Source organism: Falco biarmicus, chromosome 4, assembly GCF_023638135.1.
Source record: "Falco biarmicus isolate bFalBia1 chromosome 4, bFalBia1.pri, whole genome shotgun sequence".
Taxonomy (NCBI): domain Eukaryota; kingdom Metazoa; phylum Chordata; class Aves; order Falconiformes; family Falconidae; genus Falco; species Falco biarmicus.
In genome coordinates this window covers 40,426,396-40,452,483 of record NC_079291.1, presented here as the reverse complement: position 1 = coordinate 40,452,483, position 26,088 = coordinate 40,426,396, and the positions used below count along the sequence as shown (strand labels likewise).

At 38.0% G+C, this 26,088-nt stretch overlaps 1 protein-coding gene across 3 annotated transcripts in view; it reads right to left on the bottom strand.

Moving 5' to 3' along the window:
• The window catches only part of LOC130147532 (macrophage mannose receptor 1-like), a 33,987-nt gene that overhangs the window by 5,164 nt on the left and 2,735 nt on the right, over nucleotides 1-26,088 (bottom strand). Inside the window, exons 3-25 of one of the 3 annotated variants that reach the window (XM_056334807.1) lie at nucleotides 25,748-25,909; nucleotides 24,705-24,818; nucleotides 23,471-23,617; nucleotides 22,055-22,237; nucleotides 21,021-21,175; nucleotides 19,657-19,770; nucleotides 19,222-19,337; nucleotides 18,194-18,342; nucleotides 17,115-17,314; nucleotides 15,670-15,797; nucleotides 14,307-14,394; nucleotides 13,579-13,723; nucleotides 11,204-11,239; nucleotides 10,940-11,103; nucleotides 10,381-10,448; nucleotides 9,368-9,468; nucleotides 8,894-9,033; nucleotides 7,506-7,620; nucleotides 6,630-6,811; nucleotides 5,878-5,980; nucleotides 4,145-4,374; nucleotides 2,072-2,237; nucleotides 615-761 (exon numbers count right to left, since the gene is read on the bottom strand). In XM_056334807.1, the coding sequence (XP_056190782.1) occupies nucleotides 615-761; nucleotides 2,072-2,237; nucleotides 4,145-4,374; nucleotides 5,878-5,980; nucleotides 6,630-6,811; nucleotides 7,506-7,620; nucleotides 8,894-9,033; nucleotides 9,368-9,468; nucleotides 10,381-10,448; nucleotides 10,940-11,103; nucleotides 11,204-11,239; nucleotides 13,579-13,723; nucleotides 14,307-14,394; nucleotides 15,670-15,797; nucleotides 17,115-17,314; nucleotides 18,194-18,342; nucleotides 19,222-19,337; nucleotides 19,657-19,770; nucleotides 21,021-21,175; nucleotides 22,055-22,237; nucleotides 23,471-23,617; nucleotides 24,705-24,818; nucleotides 25,748-25,909 (3,153 nt within the window). The remainder of the gene's footprint in view (nucleotides 1-614; nucleotides 762-2,071; nucleotides 2,238-4,144; nucleotides 4,375-5,877; nucleotides 5,981-6,629; nucleotides 6,812-7,505; nucleotides 7,621-8,893; nucleotides 9,034-9,367; nucleotides 9,469-10,380; nucleotides 10,449-10,939; nucleotides 11,104-11,203; nucleotides 11,240-13,578; nucleotides 13,724-14,306; nucleotides 14,395-15,669; nucleotides 15,798-17,114; nucleotides 17,315-18,193; nucleotides 18,343-19,221; nucleotides 19,338-19,656; nucleotides 19,771-21,020; nucleotides 21,176-22,054; nucleotides 22,238-23,470; nucleotides 23,618-24,704; nucleotides 24,819-25,747; nucleotides 25,910-26,088) is intronic. The other 2 variants (XM_056334808.1, XM_056334809.1) reach the window with 2 other exon arrangements.

The following is a 26,088-nucleotide window of genomic DNA, read 5'->3' as shown; positions in this document are numbered from 1 at the left end:
TAAGAGGATTTTAAAAGATATGAAACAAAAGGACCCATTTCTTTTCGGCAGTATAGTGCTTCCCTTTCACTGCCTCCTGAAGCATGGATGAGGTAGCTGATGATTCAGCAGCATAAGTAGAATGGTGCCAAGGAGCAGCTCGTGGTCTGGGCCAGGACCAGATGCCTCCAAGATGGGGGAGGGAAGCATTTGGGTTTGCCTTTCCCTGGCTCTGGCCACTGGTAGAGCCAGGACTTTCACGCAGTATGTGCAATCCCTTTAGGATCACACACCCTGTGTGAAAAATAAGTAATTGTTACTATATTTATTTCTTGTGTAGGGAAAGGTATGGAAAAGAAGGGATAAGGCCAGAAAGAAGTTCCCTCTTTTTGTGAATGAAGAAATACAAGAAGAAACAAGCACAGCTGGAAAAACCTCAAGGAAAATTGATCACTCAGATTTCAACATAACCGAAAAATAAACAGTATCAACAGTAAAAAGTAAATGAGACATTGGTTTCCTTTTTTTAATAAGTGTAGGTTTTGCAGCATTAGTTTTCAAGACTTTTTAAAGTGATTATTTTTTTTTTTAATGTCAAGATTGAAATCCTATTTTTAGGTAAAAAAAATAATTACCTGATTGAATGCACTGAGTCACAGACTGAGCCCAGCTCATTTCATTGTCATTGAAGTTATAGCAGTGGCTTCGGAAAGGAATCCAATATATGCGATCAGATTCAGGACATTTTCCAATATCCTGTGGGGGATCAGAAGGAAGTACATCTAGAAGAAATCAGATATTATGGACGCTTTCATTCATTAGAGGTGGCAGATCTTCAGATATGAAATCAAGTTTAAAAAAACCCCTTTCTTAAAAGTTCTTGAAATATACTTCGGCATACAGTGCTAGAATTATCAGTGACTACGTCAAGAGGGCCAATGAGGAACAGAACTGCTCAGTCACAACTGAATGATTGAATGTGAGCCTGCACTCCCAACTAAATCCAACTTGAACTATCTCAAGGATATTTGAGTGTTCAGGGGGGGTTGGTTCTAGTTTATATTGTTATAACCAAGAAATTTGTATAAATAAAAGATACATGCATTAAAAGCAGAAAAAGAGAATCCAGAAAACTCGCAAACTCTCAAGAGATTCAAATAACAATTTGATTTTAAATGGAAGTATAATCTAAAATCAGAGTTTACTGGGGAACTTCCCATTTAATATTTTCCTCAAGGTAATAATTCTTACATAAAAATTCTGAACAACTTTAACAATGCATGGAATAATCTGAATGTCATTGAATATTTGTGTAGTAGCCCCTCATTCTCCTGCAAGCAATGACATTATGGAAAGAAACAGCAGTATATATGTTTTTAAAACTAAAGTTACAAATGAATAGATAGGAAGTTCAGAGCATGGCCTGGAAAAGAAATTAAAGAAAAACTACACAAAAACAGTTCAAAAGAAAAATAATTTCCATTAAGTCTGTGTCACCAGAGCTAATACTGGTTGCTCTAGTACAAATGGGAAAGCAAAAAGGTTTAGTCCCATCCTAAGTGTTGCCTGTAGCTTTCAATTTGTAGTATTCCTTAGTGACACCTGCAGAATCAGTATGAAGTATGAAACATTGTTTGGGCCAATAACAGACTTTTTTCCCCAGATAGAACTCTTCCTCCTTTCCCCGGTTTTTAAAATCTAATAACACTGAAACCATAACCAGTGTATGAATGCTGCTTATGGTGAAGGAACTGTATTTGTTTTATACTTCCCACAAAATCCCCGTCAGCAAGAAGTTTTATGTTCTAGACTTGAAGTGAAATGTTTAATACTCCCACAATCTCTGTTCTGTCTGCTTGTGGCATAGGAGAACTTCTACTGCAGTTATCACCCTAGTCTAGTAAAATGGCATTATCTTGTCTGATAAATGACCACATCATAAAAATAAAACATTGTTCATGCAAAATAAAGGTACTAACATTACAAACTCAGTCTTATTATTCCCTAATACATACTTAGAAATCTGTATTTCAGTCAAAGCAGATAGAGCAAGGTTTCTGCCATAAAACTGAAAGCCATCGCCATAGCTTACCCTCAGATTTTTTGCAGGCAGGAAAATGTTTTTCATTGCAAGGTGCTGTTTTCCAGGTCCCACGGAGCTCTAGATAGACACAGGCTATTTTCTGTTTTGGTTCTCCATAGGACCACTTTGAAAAATTTATTTTCCTTTTATCAATCCATCTGTCATAGCCATGACTCTATAATTGAAACAGACAACATAATTTTTGTACACTCTCATCTGCTGTTTCAGGTGAGTGGATTTATACAAATGCAGATTTTCACAGTGACATGTAGAGCTCAGTTTGTATATCTGTTCTAGTACTGTTAAAATATTAATTGAATCAGGACCCAGCAATGTGAAAGTAAGACAGAGCAGTATCACTCCCATGCTGAAACAGCCCACAAAGGTGTTTTGAAGGCCAAATGATGCTTGCTGTGCACTGCTGGTGCTCAGTCCCTTGTCAGGCACCATCGTGAGGTGGAATCATGGTCTAAGAGGATTCAGATCACCATGAAGAGCAATACAACCATAGGAACATGAAACTTGTGGAAAGCTCAGGTGGAAGTGGGTCTTGGAGTTGGCTGTCAAACAGGGACTCTAAGCTCAAGTACAGTTCTGAGGAGAAACATTCAGGAGTAAACTGCAGTTATCACTATGAAAAGTCTGAGAAAATATTTGGTTTGTAAGAAGCAAAAGAGAAATATTCAGAAGCAGGAAGTCTTGAGTCTTTGTTTAGTCTCCCCCTGCCCCCTTTTTTTCCCCAGGAAGAATCAGAATAATTACAAGGAACTGGGGACAGATCTAGACAGTCTGTTGGTGCCATTAAGAACTGGGGGATAAAATATGATCTCTCTCTAGTGTCTACATGTATCAGGAGGTCAGGTACACAAGTTCCTCCTGACCTCAGCACCATCAGGGCAAGATCATTGCCTGGGGAGCAGGAGGAACCAAGAAGCTTTACTCTGCAAAAGAAAAGGACCAGGAGAACATTTGGTGTTTCAAACTTGCTTGTCATGGAATTTTATCTACTTTCTAAACCATGTTTCTAACTGTAAAAACAAAAAAAAATTGATATCAAGTGAAATTAAACACTATTATATTTTTTTGGATAGAGTTGTCCTGTGGATTTGTGCAAGTGGGAGGATTCATGTCAAAGCTGGTGACTTCTAGTCACACATATATTCTCAGACAAAGCATTTTACCTGTTAGGGAGAGGTACCGTTAAAATCATTGAAATGCATGTTGTTCAATAACAAGTTCATTCTCAGACAATGTAGCCTTCTAGGAGGCTTTATCAGAGTGCTGCTGCATCATATAATCAGAAATGCTATTTTTACAGAACATTTATTGTAAGATCTCCCTAGAGATACTAAATTTCAGACATGTTTTGCTGTGTTATTTATCTGTGCAGAATCACAATTAATAAAAACAATCACTAGTTAAGAAGATTATTACTGATGAAAGAACTTTTTTTATATTATCAAGGTATTTTAGCCATCTGAAAGGACAATGCAATAGAAACATGATATTTAGATGCATTGAACAGCTACATATTCACTAGAAAACGTGAAGCTCATTTTGGCACTCAGCCACAGAGTTAGTAAGACTGACTCAAGTGTTGCCTTACACAGTGGTGGACCTGGGTCTCTGAATCCACTTTTTCTGGTACAATATAGCTTTTACTACTTTTAATCTTTGGGACTTAGCAGGTATCAGAATGAGGGTGTTCAGAGGCACATAGTATGTCCTGTGAGCTCTTCTGTACAGCTGCCAATGATCGTGAGGGACTAGACTTAATGACCTTGTTGGTCCTGTTCAGTAGAATTCAGCTTTCCTAAAAATGGCCACCTGAAAGTTACCCAGATAGTTTAACCTAAGAGTCTAAGACTCCCAAAGAATTAGTAGAGGCCAGCACTGTCAGAGGTTCCCATCCTTCTCCGTTGCCTAAAACGGAATAATTATTTAAGACGGATGAAGTTAAATGAAGTGAGTGCTGTCCACCAGTCCTAGGTTCCTAAATCTACTCATGCTACAGTTCTGCCTGCGGATAGTAATCCAGTCAACAGCATTAAACTGCTCCACCAGTGAATTTATTGATCTTACCACATTGCTGTTGAGCCCAATCCATAAGGGTCCTCCATATCGTGCTGCCTGCAGCAGCAGGAATATATTACTGTAATGATCAAAAATGCTGGCAAGCTCTGAAGATCTCTTCTTGCAGGCTTTTCTTGCTTCTTCCCAATTCATTTTAGAAGGAATGATTAAATAGGTGCTGTTACCATAATGGATGAAACCAGAATCTGGGGCAATTGTGGAACGGAACAGTTCAGGCTCTGAAGGAAAGAAGTGTAAATTTGAGAGGAAGGGGAGAAAACAGTCAAAAATTACTAGCTGCCTGAATATCAGCATTACTTTTGAGTAACAGTTGAATATAGTGTGGCAGCACAAGCATCAGGTAAAAGCATTTCTTATTTAAAACACAGGAGACATTTTTTAATGGTAACTTGGAATTATTTTTAACTATAGCATAAAAAGTGTATTCAGGGATTAGGAAAAGGCAGAGAACACTGTGTGTATCTAGACTTACACTGCACCAGATGAAATTTTGTGAATACTGGTTATACAGTGATGTTCCCCCCAGAGCTCTCTAGGTCCCCCTCCTGCAGTGCAGGTGAAATTCCTCCCACACACAAGCATGGTGCAGGATCTCCACACCATTTCAGTCTGAAAATAGGAGTGAATTTCATTCTAAACACAGTTTGTGACTCTGCTGCTGCTTCTTTCCCACGTAGGATGAAGTGAAAAAGGAAACTGTAGCTGTACCTAAAATGATACATGTGGAAGCAGGAGACAAAGACCTAGAGCTAGTGATGGGGACAGACAAAAGGACAAAAACTGCCTTTGTGTTCAGTCAGTGTCAAGGATGCCCTGATAGTTGTTTTTGCTAGTGACGCCCAGATGCAGCTTTCTGCACTTGCACAAGGCAGAGCTATGAAACATCTGGCGCAGCTGTGGCTTCTTCCCCTATTTTTACTTGCTGCTTAGCAGTTCCCTGTTCCTATTTCTGTGGATCTCTGCAGTGTAGCTGCACTCCAGATGTATCTCTCACCCTGAGGATACACAAAGAAAACTAGAACTTTTGCCCTTCTGATTATTGCTGATCTTGTGATATAAAAGCATTGCTAAGGACTGATGAGCATACTAACCAGTCTGACTGACTGTAGCTAACCCCCCAGTGGAGGATGTGTGAGGATTCTTCTCGTGAGGAAGGGTTAGATCTGGGGGTGGGAAAGCGTCCTTTAGTGTTTTATCTGCATAACTAAGATGCCTGTGGTGCAGGTCACTGATGGATTTGTCTTTATGCATTGTATTTGTGTAATAACCTGAGTCAGATACCTTTATCTGTGCCAGCTGGGTAAAGCACAGGTGGGTAAACTATTATGTCAATAGAGAAGAAATGCATTTTGAAGGCACAATTTTTCTAACAACCTGTTTTGGGCACTTGCATCACAACAAGGCAGGTGAATCCTGCCTTTGAAGTGTCTGCTCACCACGTGCAGGCACTTGATTTAAGTGTAGACGTCTGCAGGGTAGGTGAAGTGAGCCTCTGTGAGTGCTGGTGCATATGCTGGTAGGGAAAAGGCTGTAAATCCAAAACTTTTTTATAATCTTTATCCCTGAGCGGGTTCTGTGTCTGGAATTCCTGAGCTGGGAAAGCAGCCCTGCTTCCCTCACACCAGCTGCTACAGGCACAGCTGGGCAGTTACAACTGAGGACTCACAGTCAGATTTTTCAGGAAATCTCTTCCAACAAAGGCGGCAAAAAATAAAACTTACTGCTGTCCATCTGGCAAATATAGCTTTTGTTATGCTGGCAGTCAGTGATTTCCCAGTACCCTGCTTCATCTACAGATCTTGTTGTCATTGCAATACAGTCAGTCTAGGGAAAATTTAAAAAATGAAATTAAAGCTAACAAAGTGCAAAATGTCTGGCAAATTAATAGAAATTAGTTTGAGGAGACAAAGTTAATAGATTTCTTTCCTAATTTTCTGGCTTTTGTTTTCATTTATTGTTTCTTGGAAGTGAAACATGATATTATATATACAAGCAAATGAACCTTCCTTGGCAGGTTACTGCAAGAAATTTTGTCAGTTTATTAAAATTGCTTGGAGTACACCAAAGCTATTTTTATGATGTATTTTATGGTAATCTGTACTGAATTTGTTGAACTTGCATTTGAATTCATGCTGTGCAAGGAAAAACAATAAAGCAAAGTAAAAATTCGAGCTAATAATACTGAACATTTCCAGTAAAATCTAATAATTCTAATAACTTTCATTCTAGCAGTAATTATAATACAGCACTCTTCTTGTTCAGTCTGGACTTCTGCAAAGGAATGACAGTAAGTGTAGACTCTGAAGAGGCCTATTAATCTGTGGGTACAGCTATAAAAACTCGATCTCTGAAATATTCCGTTGCCTTCTGCTTTAAGCCATTGAAATACAGGATCCTAGCTGAGACAGAAGTCAGTCAACTAACCTTGAGTACATTATCTAAATTACGCATTTTCTGAGTTTTTTCTGTTTACCTGTATTGTAATATACTTCCCATCAATGTACATGTATTCATCTCTAAATCGGACTTGTCTTGCCCAATTTGAGTAGTCAAAAAAGCTTCCATCTGTCCAAAGATATGTGCCGTCATGGTTAATGTCGTTCAGTCCGATCCACGTTTCATTGGCAACATCCTTTAATTGCAAGGTAAAGAAGGCTATTAAAAAAAAAAAAACATCAGAAAGAGAGTAGCCGAGGAGTTGCCTTTCTTCAAATTGTGTAAAGCAAATTCCAAATAAAACAACCAATCAACTTTTAAAAATATTGGAAATAGCAAATTCAGTATTGTTAGACTATGAATTAAGAATAAAAGAGGAAAATTAAAATGAGTAATTAACTGAAGCAATTCGATTTCATTAAGAAAAGTATCATAAAAATCATAAAAATGATATAGACTTCTTGGAAATAGAGAGATTAGGGCTAGAAGTGACTTCAAAATGATTGATCAGTTTTCCCCAAGGTAGCATCAACACACATGTAATTTCTAGTAGATGTTTGTTTGCTGTCTGACTTGACTATTCTGTGGACATCTAATTACTATTTATTATTTTTATATTACATATATATAATATATATTATATGTAATTTTATATATTTATATAATTACTATATATTATTACTCCTGTTTATCCCATCTTCCAAGGCCATTAAGAACAGATTATTCTATTCCCTATACATGATGCTTTTGCCAAAAGATGGGAAGTGTCATATCTCACTCCACTCTTCTCCCTGGATCAATCAGCTCAGGGTCTTCCTTTGTAGGTTATGCTGTTTAGATCTAGAGGCTAGTTCGACTGTTAGATGAAACGTGCTGGCTTCATACTTAGCACCAAAAGGCTCAGATGCCTTACCTTGCACTTGCTCATTGTGTATAGAGGCCAAATTTCCCCCTAATTCTATACAATCACTTCTTGCAGAGTGCCAAGTCAGTCTCTCTTCTCCTCTGGACCCAAATATTTTATAACACTGGGGGGAGAGTAAAGGATTAGACAAAATTTCAGGTGTCAAAGAGTCTTGAAACCATTGGTTTTGATTAATTCAGTTCTAGTCCCTGCATGTAAAAAGCAGCAGATGGGGGAAGCTACTGAAAAGTGAATATTTTCAGCCAGCAAGAAGTGGACCCAGCTAATCACAGCGATGCCTGTGCAGCACCTACAAACCTATGGATGGTTCAGGGTTAGTGCTGGGCAAGAGTGGGCAGCCTCCAAAAGCCTTTGAGGAATTAATTAGATATCCAATGTGCACAAGTAGAGATTTCAGGTCACGCCACTGAAAAGTAGAATTTTTGAGGGACCGAAACTACTTCCTGATCAGGAACGTAATTTGGGGCAGGTATCTCTCAGGTCAAGTTCTTGAGCTCTTGTGTGTGTGTGTGTGTGCGTATATATATATATACATACACCATCACCACCCAGACTTAGTACTAAAGCCTGAGCTTCTGTGAGCACTCAGCGTGAGCTGAACAGTGTGAGGAAGAAATGCTCTTTTGTATGGTGTATTAGTATCCCATAGGGATTTTTCCTTAATATCCGTGGAAAAAGTGGGTTTTGTGGTTGTGTATGTTCTGAGGGACAGAAGACATGGCTTTTAACTGGCATATGCTGTTTCTCCCTTTTTATGCCTGTTGAATGCATAACAACTTTTGCTATTGATTGCACTGTGGGATTCATTTGTGATTTTCTTTTGTTTGTTTGTTGGTTTTTGTTTTTTTCATTCACATGGCCAGGTGTACTTTTGATTAAGTTAGCAAAACCAATGCTTGCTTGTTTTCTGTATTTGATTTGACATTTATTGCTGTTTGTGTTTCTCATTTTAAAATGAGTTGTTGTGATAACCAATTACATATGAAAAGTGTGACCTTGCATTTTTTAATCTCAGTGTTGCTCAGAAAAAGGGGCTTACACTTACAGGTAAGGATAATGGAACAGGATTTCCATGCAAGTAAGTGTGCCTAAAATAAACAGAAAATTTTAGAAACTGTAAAAGTAACTATGGCTAAGGGCACAAGAACATTTACAAAAATTATAATTTAAAATATTCAAATTCACCTTTGTTTTTTAGATTAGAGGCAGACTTGCCAACACAAAAAACTGCATACACTGCTAATTAGAATACCTCTTAATAAACCGGTGTATAAAGTGAGAGGTTTCACATAGTGAGATAAAAAAAAAAAAAAAAGGTATTTCTTTCCTCTACCTATAGCAAATCTGCTAAATAAGGCTGAGATTTGTTACTGCACCTTATTGTTAAACAAAAGCCAGGTTTCAGGACACCCTCCCAGAGGTGGAAGTACAGTAGGAGCAAATCCTGAGTAGGTTGAATTATGCCTTTCGCAGATGAAGTAATTTTTCACAGCACAGCTTATATCTTTCCAAAATCCTGTAAATAAATGGAATACAGAGAATCACTGCCTGGAACTCTCATACCACCATTACAGCAGTCAACCCCAGACAGTATTTGTAAAGCAGAAATGAATGAAACCTTCTGGAGGCAGGTGAAAGTTGCTATGTACACATTTACCCACACATACTCCCTCTGTGGTATGTTTGTCTCCTAATAGCGATGGCATGGTTTAAAACCATGCCATGAAAAACTGTCAGCATTGTTGAACTATCTATTTGTGGGATAATCTCAAATTCAAATATGTAGCAAACATTTTGGATTTTGATGCTGAATTTTCAACCAAATACTTCTTTGTTGCTATTTTACTCACCAAAGTTTCTTGACATTATCACACAGTGTTTGTCATTATTTGCAAAACTGGGTTCGTTTGGAGCCCAGGCAACATAGTTCACTGGAGTGTCATCCAACCATCTGAAAGAAAGAAGGGGACAGTGGCTGCTGGACAGACATCTCCAGCAGTCATTTAGCTACAGTGTCTGTCTAGGTAAAGGGCTAAGCAGAGCATTAGTAGTGACCAGAGGGCAAAGGCTCTACATATACTGGAGAGGACGTATCCATAACTTTATTGCTGCTTTTTATCTATTTAGTACTATCACATTCAAATTCTATCAGCATCCCATTTCGCCCAAGGTTGGATAAATAACATCATACTTCGAGCAAAGACTTCTTTATGGTCTGGGCAAGACAGAAACTGCAAGATCTCACCAGTGCATGGATTTCCTTTTCATCCCAGAAACGTGTTCTCTTGGAAGCCTTCTACAAACAAATTTCCAAAACGGGTTCCCTACCAGCAATTTCAAAAAGCTGTTGGGTGAGATGTTGCTTACACTTCTTGTTTCCAGCTCCCATAACTTGAACTACTGGGATTAATCTGGTTAAACTCTTACATTCATATTTTATCAAAACCTCCTGGGCTTACTCTGTAGCCACTGCAGATTTGGTCAGAGTTAATCTCATCCTAAAGTTGATGTCTAAAGCGAATCAGGCGATTAACTACCTAATATTAGCTGCTGCTTCTCACTACCTGTGAAGGGTCACCTCGGTGTTTAACTCAGATCTCTCAACATAAGACATTAAGTGAAATGAATCTTAGCTGTGAACTTCTATTGGTTATGCTTTCCCAGATTTGGAAGGAAAACACATTACTCTGCTTAAATATAGGAGAACTTGACACTTCTGATCTGAGATTTCTCTTGAAATCTACCCAGAGGTCAGTTGCACAATAGTTTCCAACTCTTAAAATGAAAGCACACACGAATGCTCCCATAGAGTGAGATGAAATTGCTGTCATTTGTTGTTCATTATCAGTTTTCCTTTACTCACCTGAATTTCTGATCAAAGCTGACAACTAAGCCAATGAAATATGTTTCCCCTCGGAGTTTTGTGTAAGTCTAAAACAAAAGCAATTAACAGTTAAGCACAAAACAGTTCCTCAACATCAAACAGAAACCTGGAAGCCCATTAACCATGCCTGTGATTTATTTTTTCTTTCTTTCAGGATTTGAGCCTCAGGTAAGAACATTTTCGGTTCAGACCCAGGTTTCAAGCAGGCAACAGGGATATGGGGAACATCCTGGAGTGAGGAGCCTGCTGAACAGGAAAGCCATAATCACTATGCTGAACATACCGTAGAAGAGCTGAGCTACTTGGGCCTGTACTGTGCTTTGTGGCATCTTTAACATTTGCATGCCTTTTTCCTCTGCTTACTAAAAGCGATAGTGATTTTCTTATACAGGTCCTGAACAAGTATATTGTTATATAAGCCAGTAATGTAGGACAATAGCTCAGGACTCAAGCTTACATAAACAGATAGGCTGTTCCCTTTGTTTTATCAGCTGCTCTGCTTCATAATTTGATTATCATTAACAGGCTCAGTGCTTACATATTTCCATAGAAACTGTCTTTCACTTTCATTCTCAATGACAACAAGATCTGCAAAGTTCTTCTGACAGACTCTCCGTGCTTCTTCCATATGGACAAGTTCTTTGCTGAAATAGTACTGCTTATCTTCATATATTATCCATCCATTATCAGTGACTTGATATTCTGAAAGATAAAGAATCATATATATTACATTTATATTTGGACTGTACAATGCCTTAAAATTATACAGTAAACTTTTCTTTGAAAGAGAAAAAAATCCTACCAAATTTGTAGTTCGGTTCAGGTTTTAGAAGTGAACCTGTGAAATAAAAGATCATCATGAGCAATATTGCAAATTCAGAAAAATCCAGAAAGATTTGCTTTATGTAGTTGCAAATTCTTTGTATAGCAAAAGAGGGGGGAGAAAAAACCCCAAGCTATGAATCATGTAATGCATTTTCAGGATTTTAGAGCATATACCACTGGACTACATTAAAAATGTGTATAATTTAGAAAAATTCATCTAGTGAAAAATATATATCTTTAAAGCATATATGTCTCTCCAAAAGCACTGTATTAAACAATACAGGATGCATATAAACACATTACAGATGAAATTCATATCAGTTTGAAAATTTATTAAGTATTTTTACTTTAAAATAAATTAATAAATAAATGAAAAATATTTTTTTACTTAAAAATGCCATACTATTATTATTTTTTTTATATATTCCTGGGACTATAGTCAAACAACATATTCCAACCAATATAGTAAGCTCTCAAACTCACCTACACAGTAGTGAACTATTTACAAGTACTGAAAGCTTAATGCTGATATTTTGTTAATACCATACATCATTCCTAGCATCTCAATACATTCCTCCTATCCCAGTGGCTTAGCTTTTGCTAGGAAGGTCTGTTTTTAACAGTCCTGCAGAGTCAGCAGATGCTAAACCCAGATTTCTGCTTAGAGGATGGACCAGGTGGAAGCAATTAACCTGTTGCTATTTCCAGAGCCAGCTATACTGGTAGCTCTGTTTTCATTTGGATGCCTGTTACTTTGTTCTTCACAAAACCTACTAATTCTGTTCTTAGCTATCTCTATTTCTTCTGTGGTTTGATAGAGAGGAACCTATTATTAAAGAAATGACAGGAACAGTTATATGAGAAATAAGCAGACAAATGAAAAAGCAATCAAAATTCTTCTGTTGGGAGATTTTAAATATTTTCTTCCTAAGTATTTAGTAAAAAATATTATTCAAATGTCTTCACAATGAATTTATGTGCTTCACTTGATTTTGAATTTTTTTTTAATTCTAATTATAACATTCTTTTTTTTTCCAAAAGATAGAGTAGCTTAAGTAAATATGTGTCTTAAGTGAGTATGAGGGAATTAAAATCTGAGCATCTGTCCTCTCACATTGATTATTTTAGAATCTAGATTCACAATAACAATAATCTAATTATTTTGTATTTTTACATTTGAAGGGTCATCTAGGATCAAGATAAAATGATCAGAATCTTTATTTTATGGTTTCTGAACTCCTCCTGAGTAATCTCACCAAGAGTAGAGATCCACATCTGTGCAGAGGAGCATGCTCAGCCCACCAGAGAGGGCTGTGCAGGATGTCTTGCTTCAAGCTGGTATGCAGAAGTCACTGGTTTGACGGTGCATTTGTATGACTAATCTACCCACCAGGGAACAGTGATTCTTCCTTTTTGGTTAAGCAACTTTTCAATGTTAGCACGGTGCCTTATTTGCTGTTCAAGGGTAACAGTTTGTTGGCAGAGCCATCAAATATTAGATGTACTTAGTGTTTTTTATATAACTACTTCTCCCTTCCTTTCTCTGTTGTGCTTCCCACAAGCTCCCTGCATGCATCCAACTTTCTTTTCAAGAAGCTCCTAAGACTCTTTTCTGCTCCATGGAGATGCATACACGTACTCAGTTTACAACCAGGAAGAAGGGATGTAAAAGTAGGACTAAGTAAGCAAAATGAGTTCTTTCCTCACGGGTTGTCAGTGGAGGTCCTCAGCCCATAAAGACCCTGTCTCCTGCTGGCAGGCACCCTGATGCACGTCCATTGGGTCCTTCCATGCCCTGGCCCCAGGTGCAGGAGTCCTGTCGCTAGGGCCCTGACTTCCAGGCAAAGCTGGTGGATGCAGGAGTCCTTCAAGGCTACACCAGCCTCTATTTTTGATCTCTTTTTCAGTGTTGCTGGTTCCTGTAGCAACTGATCCCTCTCTTTGGTTCCCATTATTCATTTCACAGTGGGAAGCAAAGCTTTTTTCTCTTTTGTACAGAGAGTTTTAATGTCCTGCATCTTTGGCTTTCCTGGGTAAGCCTGAAGCAGATAGACATACAGGGAGGAAATAAAAGGAAAGGGTGTAAGTTCCTTTGCCTTGCAAATTTGTTCAACCCTTGGCAGAAAGAGAGAAAGGCAGAGATGAAGTAATAGGGACATCTTTAACTTCCTGGATCTGAGTACAATTGAAATATCTCAATTCATTCCTCTTGCTTTATGTGTTGCCTTCACTGCAACCAGTTTTAAAATTAACAATTCCCAGTATCTATCTTCTTTTCAATTTGTTTAAATCCATACAATTTGCTTTTGAACTTGGCTTTATCGCTCCAATTAAATGGGGAAGTAATCATACCTTTTTTTGTTTCACAAATCCAATTAAGTAAATGTTCACAGTACAAGTCATTCCAGCGCATTTGAGGTGATCTATTAAACATAACACAGTGTTCAATTTCTTTATGGTTGTTGGGTTCATCGTCATCCCAGTTCTCATAAATTACCTGTGTTGGAAATACATGTCAATTACTATGTGATTCGAGCTGAGTAGAAGTAATTGAGATTGCCTTTGTTACACAGTTTCAGGATCTCATCATCTCAAGTACCTTGTTTATGGGATCAGTAGGAGTTCAGATAGGTCTGAGGGGGCTGTGAAAGTCATGCTGATCAGCTCAATTTCCCCATCACTCCCTGGAGAAGGTGTAAGGATTGTACAGTATATAAAAGTATGTGTCTCCTGGAGGAAAAACTGATGGGTGGAGGGAGTTGTGTTTATTTTGCTTTGTGAAAGATGGCAACCTGACTACAGCAGTGCCTGATCTGGGATGCTGTGAAGGTCTAAGAGCACGGACTTTAGAAGATGGGATGTAACATGGTGCCAGGGATCAAACAGGCAATTTTGTGCTTCCATTAGTGTGTTAAGACAGTGTCATCACTAAGCACTGCAGCTGTTCAGCTGATGGATAAAGGGCTGCCGTGTACCTGCCAAAGGTCTAAAAAAGGTTGGAAAAAAAGGCATAAAGAGATGAAAATCTATATATTCTAAAGGACAGGAAGTCAACTAGTATCCAGCAAATAAGTACTCACCGGGGAACCATCAATCCAGGCAAATCCTTCATCAGGATTTAAGAGAAACAAACCGATCCAGAAAGCCTGAGTGTGCAGTCCTTTATACCTAAAATAAATCATACAATATAGATACATCAGTGTAGAAGGAGATGACATGATATAAATGCTGGAAAGCATAGAAACATGCTGCTTTCTGTCACATCTGAATCGCGAGCTGCTCCTTCACGTTGGTCCATAGCCAGGCTCACCGCCTGCACTCTGTCAAGAGGTTTGGTGGGGACAAGACTTGTCATATTTAAATATAAGTTAAAGGATAAGTGATGTGACACGGATCTAGCTCAGCTTCCGCCCTTATGGCTGCAACATAGCTCTTGGCTATAGCAGGAGTTCACATCAGAGGCTTTAGCAAAATTAAAATGTCGATAGAGAGCTGTAATACAGTTTAACTAATGAAAAATAGTGAAAATTTGGTTTTCATCTGCTTTGAATTCCTTCTTGGCACTTCCTATGTAGTTTCTTTAATACTTCATGCTATTCATCTTGTACCTACGGACCAGATAAAATGTAGTCCTTTTTCATTCAGTACATAACACAAAGGTTTCATAGCCTAAAACAGACTAACAGACAAATGAAAACACATTCAGCTTCTCACAATACTGAAAATAAAATGAAGAGTGAAATCACAAAAACTTTTTTATATGAAAGTTTTAAATCTATTTGAGAAAAGATTCACACCACTGTGTGAAAGAGTTTTGGTTAAATAGCTATATATTATGTGCCACTGACATATCTTGACATTACAGAATGCAATCAGGCTATAGTGGTCTAACTTTGGGGGCAAATAATGGCATAATCTTTACATTTCAGGTGAGACATAGCATCTACAGTGCAAAAAAATTTAATTAAAATTGATTCCTGTTTGATTTCAGGAGTCTTCAGTTAATAGTCAGAAAATTACCACATTATGTGTTTTGGTTTACATTAACAGTAATTCAAGGTTGTTTTTTTTAATACATTGATTAAAATATGAATTGCGACCAGTTAAAAAAAAGAAGGCACAGTTAGAGCTGAACATCTTATTGTCTCCCTTTTGGGAGGGGGACTAACATGTATAAAGTTGATGAAATCTGGAGAACAGCCTTGATAAAAACCTCTGATGGAAATACAAAAAATACCAAAGCCTCTTTCAAATACTAAAGATTTTCTTTTTGAGAAAGCAATGTTTCAGGATGATATTTTCAGATGAAACATTTCCATTTTAACTTAAAATGTGTTTGTGTTTATTCACTCACTTGCCCAGCTCCCATTATATTTTGATGGAATTCTTACATAATTCTTATGTAGCATGAACATGAAAAAGAATAGTTGTGCAGGTACTTACGATGCTAATTGCCATAACAAAATTTGATCTTCTCTTGTATTGATTGTGACCAGATTTCCTCCTATTTCTCTACAAAATTCTTCTGCCTCAAACCAAGACTTCTTATGGTTTCCCTCTCTCACAAAAAACTATTGAGAAGAAAAAAAGTAAAAATAAATTACTAAATGTGCAAAGTTTAGCATATAAAAACATATGTAATTAAAATCAGTATCACTTCAACACCCCTTTATTCTTGAATAAGACAACATAACATCTGTCAAGACTTGTCATATCATACATTAGTTATCTAAAGTATTTTTTTTCTTAGCATCATCTATTTTAAAGTAAGGCAAGAGTACCATAAGTGTCTGAGGAGAACAAAGGATATCACAATGTACAGAGAAGGAAAAAATAATTTATAGCTTAGTTGGAATGTTGACCACTGAAAGGGTCAAAGAAAGATGGAATAGCTCAGTTGTGGTGTTCTGCAGTATAAAGCAGGAGTTTTTTGTGAAATGGAAGGTAGAGGGAAAATCAGTAGGTTGGAATAGAAAAGATAGTACGGACGGGGAAAGCTGTTTGGCAAGGTGCTGACCTGGCTGAGGAAGCGAGTTTTGTGTGGCAGGGCAGGCATACAAATAGCTCCACTTTCTGCTATGAAATTTGTACATTCTTGAAGTAAGAAACTGGATGCTTTACATTTTTGGGAAAGGATAGTCTACAATTTGGTAATTGGCATAACCAATAATGTTAGTAACAATAATTAAATGTGACAAAGAAGTTGAGACCCTTATAAATACAGAGCTAAAATGATCTCTGGCCTCCCAATAGGCAGTCTCAAGAAAGAAAGAGAGAGGATACTTTACATGTAAAGACCTGGAAGAACAGTGTTGCATATTCACTTTTACTTGATCTGTTTTGCCTTTTCTCTACCTTTTTTTCTTTTCAAAAAGGAGACTTTAAAAAGCATTTTTAGCTAAATCAAGAGAATGCCCAAAACCTTTACTTGCTGAAGAGTCACTGATGTCAAACTAAACCTGGATCTAAAAGTATCACTAATAGTATCACATGCTGTGTGAGGAAAAGTTGGCAGAGGCCCAGGTTTCTATAAATTTTCTCTTAGAAATATTATCTTACACAAGTGACACTGCCAGCTCTTGGGATGCCATACTATGTTTTTCTGAGATCCCGTATTCCTGGAAGCAAATAAATCAAGTGAGGTTCTCACCTGGCATTTAAATAAAAGAAAATATATTTCTAGCTCTCTGTTTTCATTGTTTCAGGTATTTCATTGTTGACTTTCATTATATTTGATGGATTTTCTCATGGTTTTTTGCCTTCTGTTGCTATAAAGATAATTCCCTAAAACTGACCCAGCCCTTGGTCTCTGAGTACCACCGTGACCAGGGCACCGACCCTGGGCTGCCCAGCACTCAGACTGGCACTGAAGGGAGACACACACTTACTTTGAAGCACGAGTCTGCCTGGGAGGCTCCGTCCCAACCTTCAGCACAGGCGGCCGTAGGAACCCGTACTGGCGGAGCAGGAGGTAGCATTCCTGCTGCCTGCTGTTTGCAAAGGTAATTTGCTGTCTTCTCGCAGCTAACCACATCCCATAATCCAGCTGCAATTCCAGTTCCCATGACAACACAGCCTTGCTCTTTTCCTTTGTGGCATTGAAAAGAAATTAGTAAAAACAAAATCTTAATTGCTTTCTAAGAAATGAGACTTTCACTTTTATTCATAGAAAAGTATGAAAAGGAAGATGCAGATTGTACAGATTAAAACCCATCCTGGATATAAAATTATTTTAAATACTTCCTGCCAGGGGCCAGATATGGGCCAATAAGTCTCACAGACACACCTTTGCCAAAAAGGGGGATTTGCAGCTTTAGAATCTAAATCTTCTTTATGTTGCCACCCCATGGAAATCACAGGGCAAATGGCACTTGATTTTATTTACATATGTAGTAAATGGCCTGACAGCTACTTTGGGGTTCTCAATATCCAGGCAATTCAATTTCAAGAAGGCTGATATCAAGTACAAGAAGTTTGTTTTAAGGCATAACTAGCTAGTGTGAAGGCAAGAGTTCTCCTGCAGACGCTAATCCGTTTTGCTGAAATGCTGAACAGCTGGATGTTTGCTGCTCATTTCTTACATATGCACCTTGTGGGCCAAAACCCTGTCCATAATAATTTTTCTCAATCTGATTAGTTGTTGTTAGCTGGTGTTAAGAAGTTGAAAAAAAATGAGACCATGGACCTTTTAAACTCCTGCACAGTATTGCCTTCAGTCTAACCCATTACAAATCTGTTTCTGTACAACTTTGCAGGAGATTGACTTACACAACACCTGACAGCTGTGACAGTGCTGGTTGCACTGTTGTCAAACACAACGTCTGATGCTGTTGGTCATTTACATCTACCAGCACAAAATCAAATGCCCACTCTAATTTCAAACACTAGGGGATGGGATGGAAAGCAGAAACCCGCATGAATTGCAGCTGCAGTCCTGTCACAGGGGTCGAGCCCGTGCAGAGCTTACCTGGCATTAGTGTATTCCAGTGTGTGAAGAGGGGACTTTCACCACTGGTCCACCTGAAAATCCCTTGTTCTTCTGTGTTGGAGAGACCAATCCAGAAATACGTTTCAGACCTCAGCCCCGTCAGACTAATCAGAAAGGCTTGCTCAGTTCTGAAGCGGAAAACAGTGTTCATTCACAACCTGTTGTCTTGCAATATTAATCTAAGCGGTACAAATAGAGGTATCGCTATCATGCTAGCATGACCGCCAGGCAACAGCTCTGCAGTGAAGTGCAGACAAAACCTCAGCAGGCTTTGAAGTGTGGTCAAAAGAACTTGGTGAGGGACAACTTTCTCCTTCCATCTGAAGGCACCTTCTTTTCTTTCTATCCAGTTCTGTGAAATGTCACAAATCACTGCTTACATGGGCTTCTAGCTGTGTTCTCCTGTTTTGCTAGTCTTTCCAAATCTTGGAGGTACCTCAGACCACCAGGTCAGGACCAAACTGTCAGCTTTGCTAGCCATCACTTCTGAAAGCAGTCATGTTCCTCAGAGGCCATGAAGCCTGCAAAGCCTGACCAAGGTACAGGTAGGCTGGAAATGATACATTCTGGCTGTGGTGGGGCAGGTCCTGGTTAAGATTTCCTACATTTGTTTGGAATTTGGCTCAGAAGGTAGTTTAGAAAAATATTTTTGTTAAAGCCCTCCTATCATAATGAGATAACATCCATCAGTAAATAGATTAAAATTGTAGTAACTACTTTCCAACAGAAAAAAAAAAACCAAAATAACATAGAAATTGCTTTAATTAAGAATTGAAAATAACAGAAAGGATCCCCAAAATTTTAAAAATGTTGTAATAGATTAAGTAGAAACCCTTAAAACATTGAGCACATTTTTTTCCTTCATGGATAACTTTATTTAGCTTACTACTACAAAATTTTTGAAAATTGCTGATAAAACACTTTGAAAAGTTCAAAAAATGGACAAGTTTTGCAAGTTTCTTCATCAGAAGCACTGATTTTGAAGTACAAAAGAGATATTTTCCTACCTGCTTTCCACCGTAGCTAGATAAGCTTTGCTCTGTTCACATCTCTTACTTGCTTCTGAGAATGTCAAAAGTGCAGAGCCCACCATGTAACAGTGTGAACCATATCTTTTCCAACCCTGTAACAAACATAAAGTTCTTAAGGTGAAATTGAAAGAGACTTCAATATTAGCTCTGCTCTTTTGTGTATAAATATACCATGTTAAATTTGTTGCAGGTCATGTACATGTAAATTAATTTTGACTTTCTTGAGTATTTTCACAGCAAAAATGAAAAATGCACATCTATTAGTAAATTGCTAGTAGGAAAAGACTAGGTTACCTCAAGAGTAGATTTTCTAGAAGATACAAACACAAAGACTCTAAGAGAAGCAAGAACCAGTAAATGAATTTGTGTTCATGTTTTCCCAAAAGAATTAATTTATGAGAGAACATTTACATCTCGGCAGCCTGGGTCCTCTATTGTCTCTTCTTCAGAGGATTGTGATGAAGGCTTCTTTTTACAGATGTAACCAAGTTGCTTATTGCAAACATCTGTTGCCCAGTATCCGTCCTGGAACAGCAGGGAGAAGAAATGAATGTAAAAAGGGGACATTCATAATCATTTCCTCTTTCTTCACTACAAGGCCCAATGAAATATGTTACCTAGGAAGGCTATGGGACCATTGCCGGAGTTTTATTAAAAAAAGATAAAAATAAAAAAGACACATCTATCAGTATTAGTTTAAGAAACATTTGATGCTCATTTCAGATGAAAGAAGGAAATAAGTAACATCTTGAAGTCTCAGCGTTACTTGCCATCATAACTGTCTAATGAGAGGGTTTGTAAAGGTACGTTTCATCAGGGGCTAATGGATCTGCATTCAGAGCAGGATTATTTCACTACACTTCTGGAAAAAAGGTCAACGAAACTGAAATAATACACATCCGAGCGTGTTGCAGTAAATCTATTTTATCCATCAAGGAGAAGACTGAAAACGATGGATTTCTTTTTAAAAAGGAATTATGTAAAAAATAAAATTTAAATAGGAACATTTTTTCCACATAAAATCTGCTCTAGCATCAATTCTATTAATGCCTAGTACTGGCAAGCAATGTTCTTCTATGATATAGCAGTTCTTTCAACAACAGCATGTATTTCATAACAGGATTTTCTATTTGCTGCTTTCATGAAAAAATTAATGACACTGCATGTGTACGTGTGTGTATGTACATGCATGTAACTGTGTCAAACAACCATGTCTTGCAGGAAAATGACTTTGTGAGTCAAGCAGTCAGAAATACTGTAGGATTTTAGGTTAGGTATTTGGCAGGTAGAAATTTGAACTCTATGTCACAGCTGGAAAAACACGACCTAGTGCCAGGTTTCGTTTCCATGCCTCAATGCCGTGTCTTAGTGGCATGACAATGGGGGACATAATGGTTTGTCGGATCGGAAAACAGGGTATGCAAATACCCTCTATGATAACCACACAATGTATTAGCTAGTTTATCCCCATTCCTCCCCCAGAGCCATAACTTTTTTCATCACTGCAATCATGAAAATGAATCTGATGTAAAATTTCTGGATCAGACTATTCAGCAGATAAGAAATTTCAGAAGGCAGCACTAGGAAAACGCTACCTCTCTGTTTCTGATCTCTCCTGTCCTCTGAACTTCTCTTCTGGTTGATGCCAACTTTATGGGGAAAACTATTTTAGGGTAAGATACAGAATAACTCTTGAATAAGCATATAATGGCAAGTGATTTCAGACTGACATAATTATTCGTTTGCATTACTATGAAATAACTGCATAGATATACCTGCCCCTTCATAACAACACAATCCTCCAGACCGTTTGTGTAGGTGGGATGCCTGCGCTGCCATTTGGTGAATGTCACAGGAGTCCTGTCACTCCACTCAAAATAGAAGTGAGCCTTCAGGTCGTTCAGGCCCAGCCACAGCTCTTCTGTTGGCTCTGGAGCATGGAAAAGAATAGGTTTGCTTGTGGCCCACTGTGCAATACAGCGAACATTTTCAGCTGCAGAGCAAAGAGGGACTGATAAATGTGGAATGTGGCACATGAGAGGTGGTCTCTGTGCTTTAATAAATATGCTGGTTTCCTCTCAGATCTGTGGTAAGAGATGCCTTGGTACTGAAAGGGCCTCCGATTCCATACAGAAATACTGAGTTTAATAAACATAAACTATGGCTGGCAGAAGACTTTTGCAAACTTTCTGAGTATCTGTGATTCAGAGCGACAAAATGGCCCCTAGCATGGAGGGTGGGACAGTGAGTGGCTGTGAGTGTCCCACCTCGGGAGGTCAAACCGAGCCCAAGCCATGAGGACATCTGCCAATGCATCTCTTTAATGGGGAAGCATCAGACAGCCTGTAATGGCCCGTCAGGGGGGTTCATCAAGTCCAGCATGTGTGACAAGTGTCAGGACTGGGTAATACAGATCCAAGGGAAATCAGAAGTGAAAAGGTGTTAATTTCTTAGAAGAATATGTAGCAAGAGGTTTTAATCTCAGCAAGAAGTTAGATTTCTTCTAGGTTTGGAGCTCTGTTCTGAATATATTGAACACAGAGTAAAGGTGCCAGAAGTGCAATTTTTAGAGATCTTTTTGTGTCTCTGCAAGGGATACCTTTCCTTTTTTAGTTTTCCTGCTTTATAATGTTTCTTGATAAACATAAATATACTTCTATTTGTGCAACAGCAACAACATAAAAGAGCACCATAAATTAGATTCAGCCTTCCACTTGTGATATTTCAGAGAAACTATTAATATTTAATATGAAGCTCAGCTTTTATGTGATAGTTGGGGCAAACAATACAGGCCTACATACATACTCACTGTAACCAAGCTGTGACACTAGAAAGCTGAACTCAGCAATGTGGTGGACACTTGCCAAATCTCCATCTTGCTTCTTACATGAAATGAGAGCATCTTTCCATGTTTTGGATTCCCGCTGAATGCTGTAGCAGTGACCTGCGTATGGCCACCAACCATCTGCGCACTTAATAGGTCTCAATTCTTCTAAAAACAAAGCACAGATTTTCGGAGCAATTTTGCAAGAGGGAAATAAAGGACACTACAATGAAGTCTCTCAGGCACTCTTTACAAAAGTGGGACTATATGAATAAACATATAGCTGCAGTTAGAAATGCAAATACATTCAAATGAAAACCAAATATCATTAAGGCACAGTATGCTAAATATGCAAATAAAATGTCTCCTTAAGCAGAGAATCATTGAAAAATGCCCATATTGTGTCAGAAATGAAATTTGAAATCATGATCTGGGAGGAAAGAGAGACCAAAGCAGACGTCAGCCTCTCCCCTCCTTGCCCCCCGGAGGAATTTGGTCAGTGTGCCATGGTCTCCCTCGCTGCCTGGGTGGCTGACATTAGGCTCTGCCTGCTGTACAATGTCCTCTTGCAAACAGACATAATTTTCAGATATGGAAAAGCATGAAGTAATTCTTTGGTAATTGCAGCTCAGTAAACATTGCAAATTAGTGCAGAGCTGGTAGTCTTCATATTGACTCAGTGACCTTTTTATTACTTAGATTTCTAAATATCTTTGAAAGCTTACCTTAAGCTTGCTTTGAAAATAGAATCTTGCATTTCTTTTTAAGGTTAATACTGGAATAAAGGTTCTCTGAAATTATTTCTCAACTTTCTTCAATATAACTACTTTTTAAAAGTAGCTTTTATAACATTCCCAGGTGATAGCCTCCAGCAGTTCCCTCATGAATGTGACATGCTCATAGCCTTGTTATGTCATTGAAGCCATAGGTCAGGGTGGCCCATGGATGAAATGCAGCCTGTGCATACTGCTGCTCCTCCTGCTCTGCTCATCTAAACCCAATGCACTGCATAATGTTGTCATCAGAGGATGATTTTTTTCATGGATGTTAGATTAACTGCACTTGCTCATTTGGAGCAAATGAGAATAAAATTTCTACTGTATTTATGCAAATTTGATTGTTGGCACTAGTTACCATGATAGAGCAACTTCTATCTGTCTTGCAAGAATGAATGATAGAGATGGTACAAAATAATATTCTCCTGTGGATGTTTAATACACAGTGGGAGGACAAAGGCAACATATAAAAGTCTGTGTGTGCCTGTATAGCTGTGTTTTTCAAGAGTTTCTAATGTCTTGGTTGAAAAATAATGCTGCATACCTTTTACCATTTGCAGATCTTTCACAGACTGCTCTTTCTAGAAGTCAGAGAAAAACCTTTTGTTTTATTTGACTAACCTACCTTTGGGTATAATGTCAGACTTTGAACTGAAGTTTCTCTTTTGGCAAATGTAGCCAAGTCTCTGGTTACATGCTTGATTTTCCCATTTAGCATTCTTTCTGGGATTCATCACTCCACAGATTTTCCCAGGGAGTAGGAAAGGACTTCCTTAGTGTAAGAGAGAAAATAGAATCTCATAGCAAAAATAAAAATGATTAACAAAACCATTACATTATCAGTAGAAACACCAACTTATTCTGATTTCCTCAGTGCTTAATGTGAAGAAGCTCTGCCCTATAGGATAACTGCTATTGCAGTTTATAGGGTGCTGCTTCTAGTCTATGTTTTACAAGTAAAGTAAAAGCTTTGTTTCAGGATAGTACTGGGAAATTTCTAGTTCTTTTCCTGATATCCTGGTGCTCATAGACAGAGCAGATGAACCTTTGTCCTGTGTAAAAAACTTCTAGACTTTAAGAATATTGAGTTTTAAGTTATATTAACTCCAGTATATGTCAAGATTTTCACAGTTCTGCTTTCCTATAAATTGGCTTTTCTGTATTCTGTTGCAGTGTGCAAAAGCCTCTGTAATCAGGAAAGGAAATTTAATGACACAGAATTTTTGAAGACTTAGAGGAAAGTGTAATTATTCCTTTACCAGTTTGTACCTTTTCCAAAACAGGAGACAGCTTGAAATACTTGTGGCACAAAGCAAGCACAGGACCAAAAAACCAACAAGCAAACAGAAGAGCTCCCTGCCTGTGAGGAGCACCACAAACCCACCTTGTCTCCCTTCCTTGAGGTGGCCCAGTGCAATTTTGCCTACACTGTTGAGGAATTATGAGATGGTTCTGTAAGCCTTTCAATAATATTTAAAATTTCTTCAGATGACATAGTGCCATTATATTCTAAATAGGTTTGCTACCTTTGCAAGATTTTATTTATATTCATACTCTTGGACAGCACATTATGGAAAAAATTCTGATCTCTGATCTGTAGGCTTATATATTACTCCAAATGATACTCTGCTTTCATAAGCAAGATCTTTGTTTAGATAAGAAAATAAAAGAACCTGCTATAGCTGATATCCACACTGAACTTCGTAATTTGAAGTGTAATTCTTAAAATAAAGATCTATATCTTCAGCTATTGTAAATCAGAATGGGCTTTGCTGAAATAAAAGTAGCTAAGGCAGTTTTTATTAGTTGGTCTCTTATCAGAATCCATTCAAAGGTTACCAAATAGATACAGTTCTTACCTGGAGCCCAGTTTAGATATCTGAAAGGACTGCCCCCAACCCATTGCCATCCACTGTTGAAATTCAGACTGTTCAATCCAATCCAGAATGCAAAACTGAAATTTTTAATTAGCTCTAAATTAGGGGAAAAAAAAGTCAGTTGTATGTCCCTATTCTCATCCTTAGCAAGTTCATGTAAAAGAAATAAAGGCAAAAGCAAGAAATTTATTTTTCTTAGTTTAAACCAGCCAAATTCTAGTACTTTCCACATTATTGAGTTGCACAAATTAAAAGAGTAACATATTTAAATGAATAAATATCAATTTAGCAGAGATCTCAGTTGTTAAAAGGGAAAATTAACATCTTATTTTACTAATAAGAGTTTACTTCTCTCACTTTGTTTCATTACAATATAAGAAATGCAAAAAATACCTTTTGCCATTAGGGAACTGTGCTAAAATGTTTCTGTAACAGATTTCATGGAGTAAATACACCATAAAAGACGAAGACATTGTGCCAATCAGTTACTTCCAGATTTTTTTCTCTTAGTGGTTTCAATGCCCCCTTCACACCATTTATAACCAAACTGATATCATGATACTTGTTTCTGAAATCCACTGGAGTTATTTGGAATTTATGTGTGCGAATGTACCAATATTAGAACCATCATCGTATGTTCTCCTAGAAAGATTAATAATCCTTGGAACACAGAGGAAAAAGGCAAATCTAAGAACCAGACCATAGCCCTGGTCAGGAATGAGTGCACCAGCATGAAGGCAACTGGAGGAAACCCTCTCCCTGGGACAGCGACAGAAGATGTGGTAGCTCCCACCTGGAGCCCAAAGGTGGGATGGGATCATATTCCCCCCTACAGAGGTTTGGGGCCAAACCTTCATATAAAAACACCAGCTAGTGAAGGGAGTTCAGACCATCTCCCTTTTGGCAGCTACTGAACCACCCCTGACACCCTGTCTTCTTCACTGAGAAAGAAGACAAGGCAGCCAACCTCATCATCTAAAGCTTTGGAACAGCATATTTTAAGGTCTTGTTCCCTACTATTTTACCTCCTATATATGCTTGTTCATGAATCTCTATGATGCTTAATAGTTCTGCATCTTGCTGCTGACAGCTTTTTCTTGCTTGGTGCCATGTTAGAGCTGATTCTGAATTTATCTGATAGTGAGTGCCAGTTGAAACATCCTCTGTCCAAAATCTTCCTGTGTCATCTGGAAGAAGAGGTGATGTAGAGCACTGCTGTTAGAGGACTGACATTGCACCAACTAAAAGCAAGTATGTAATGATGCACAGTAATTAAAAATGCACAGTATTAACTGTATGCTATCATCCAGAAAAACTGAAATCAGATTAGGCATTAATTAAAGTGTAAAAAAAGTGTAATTGTTAT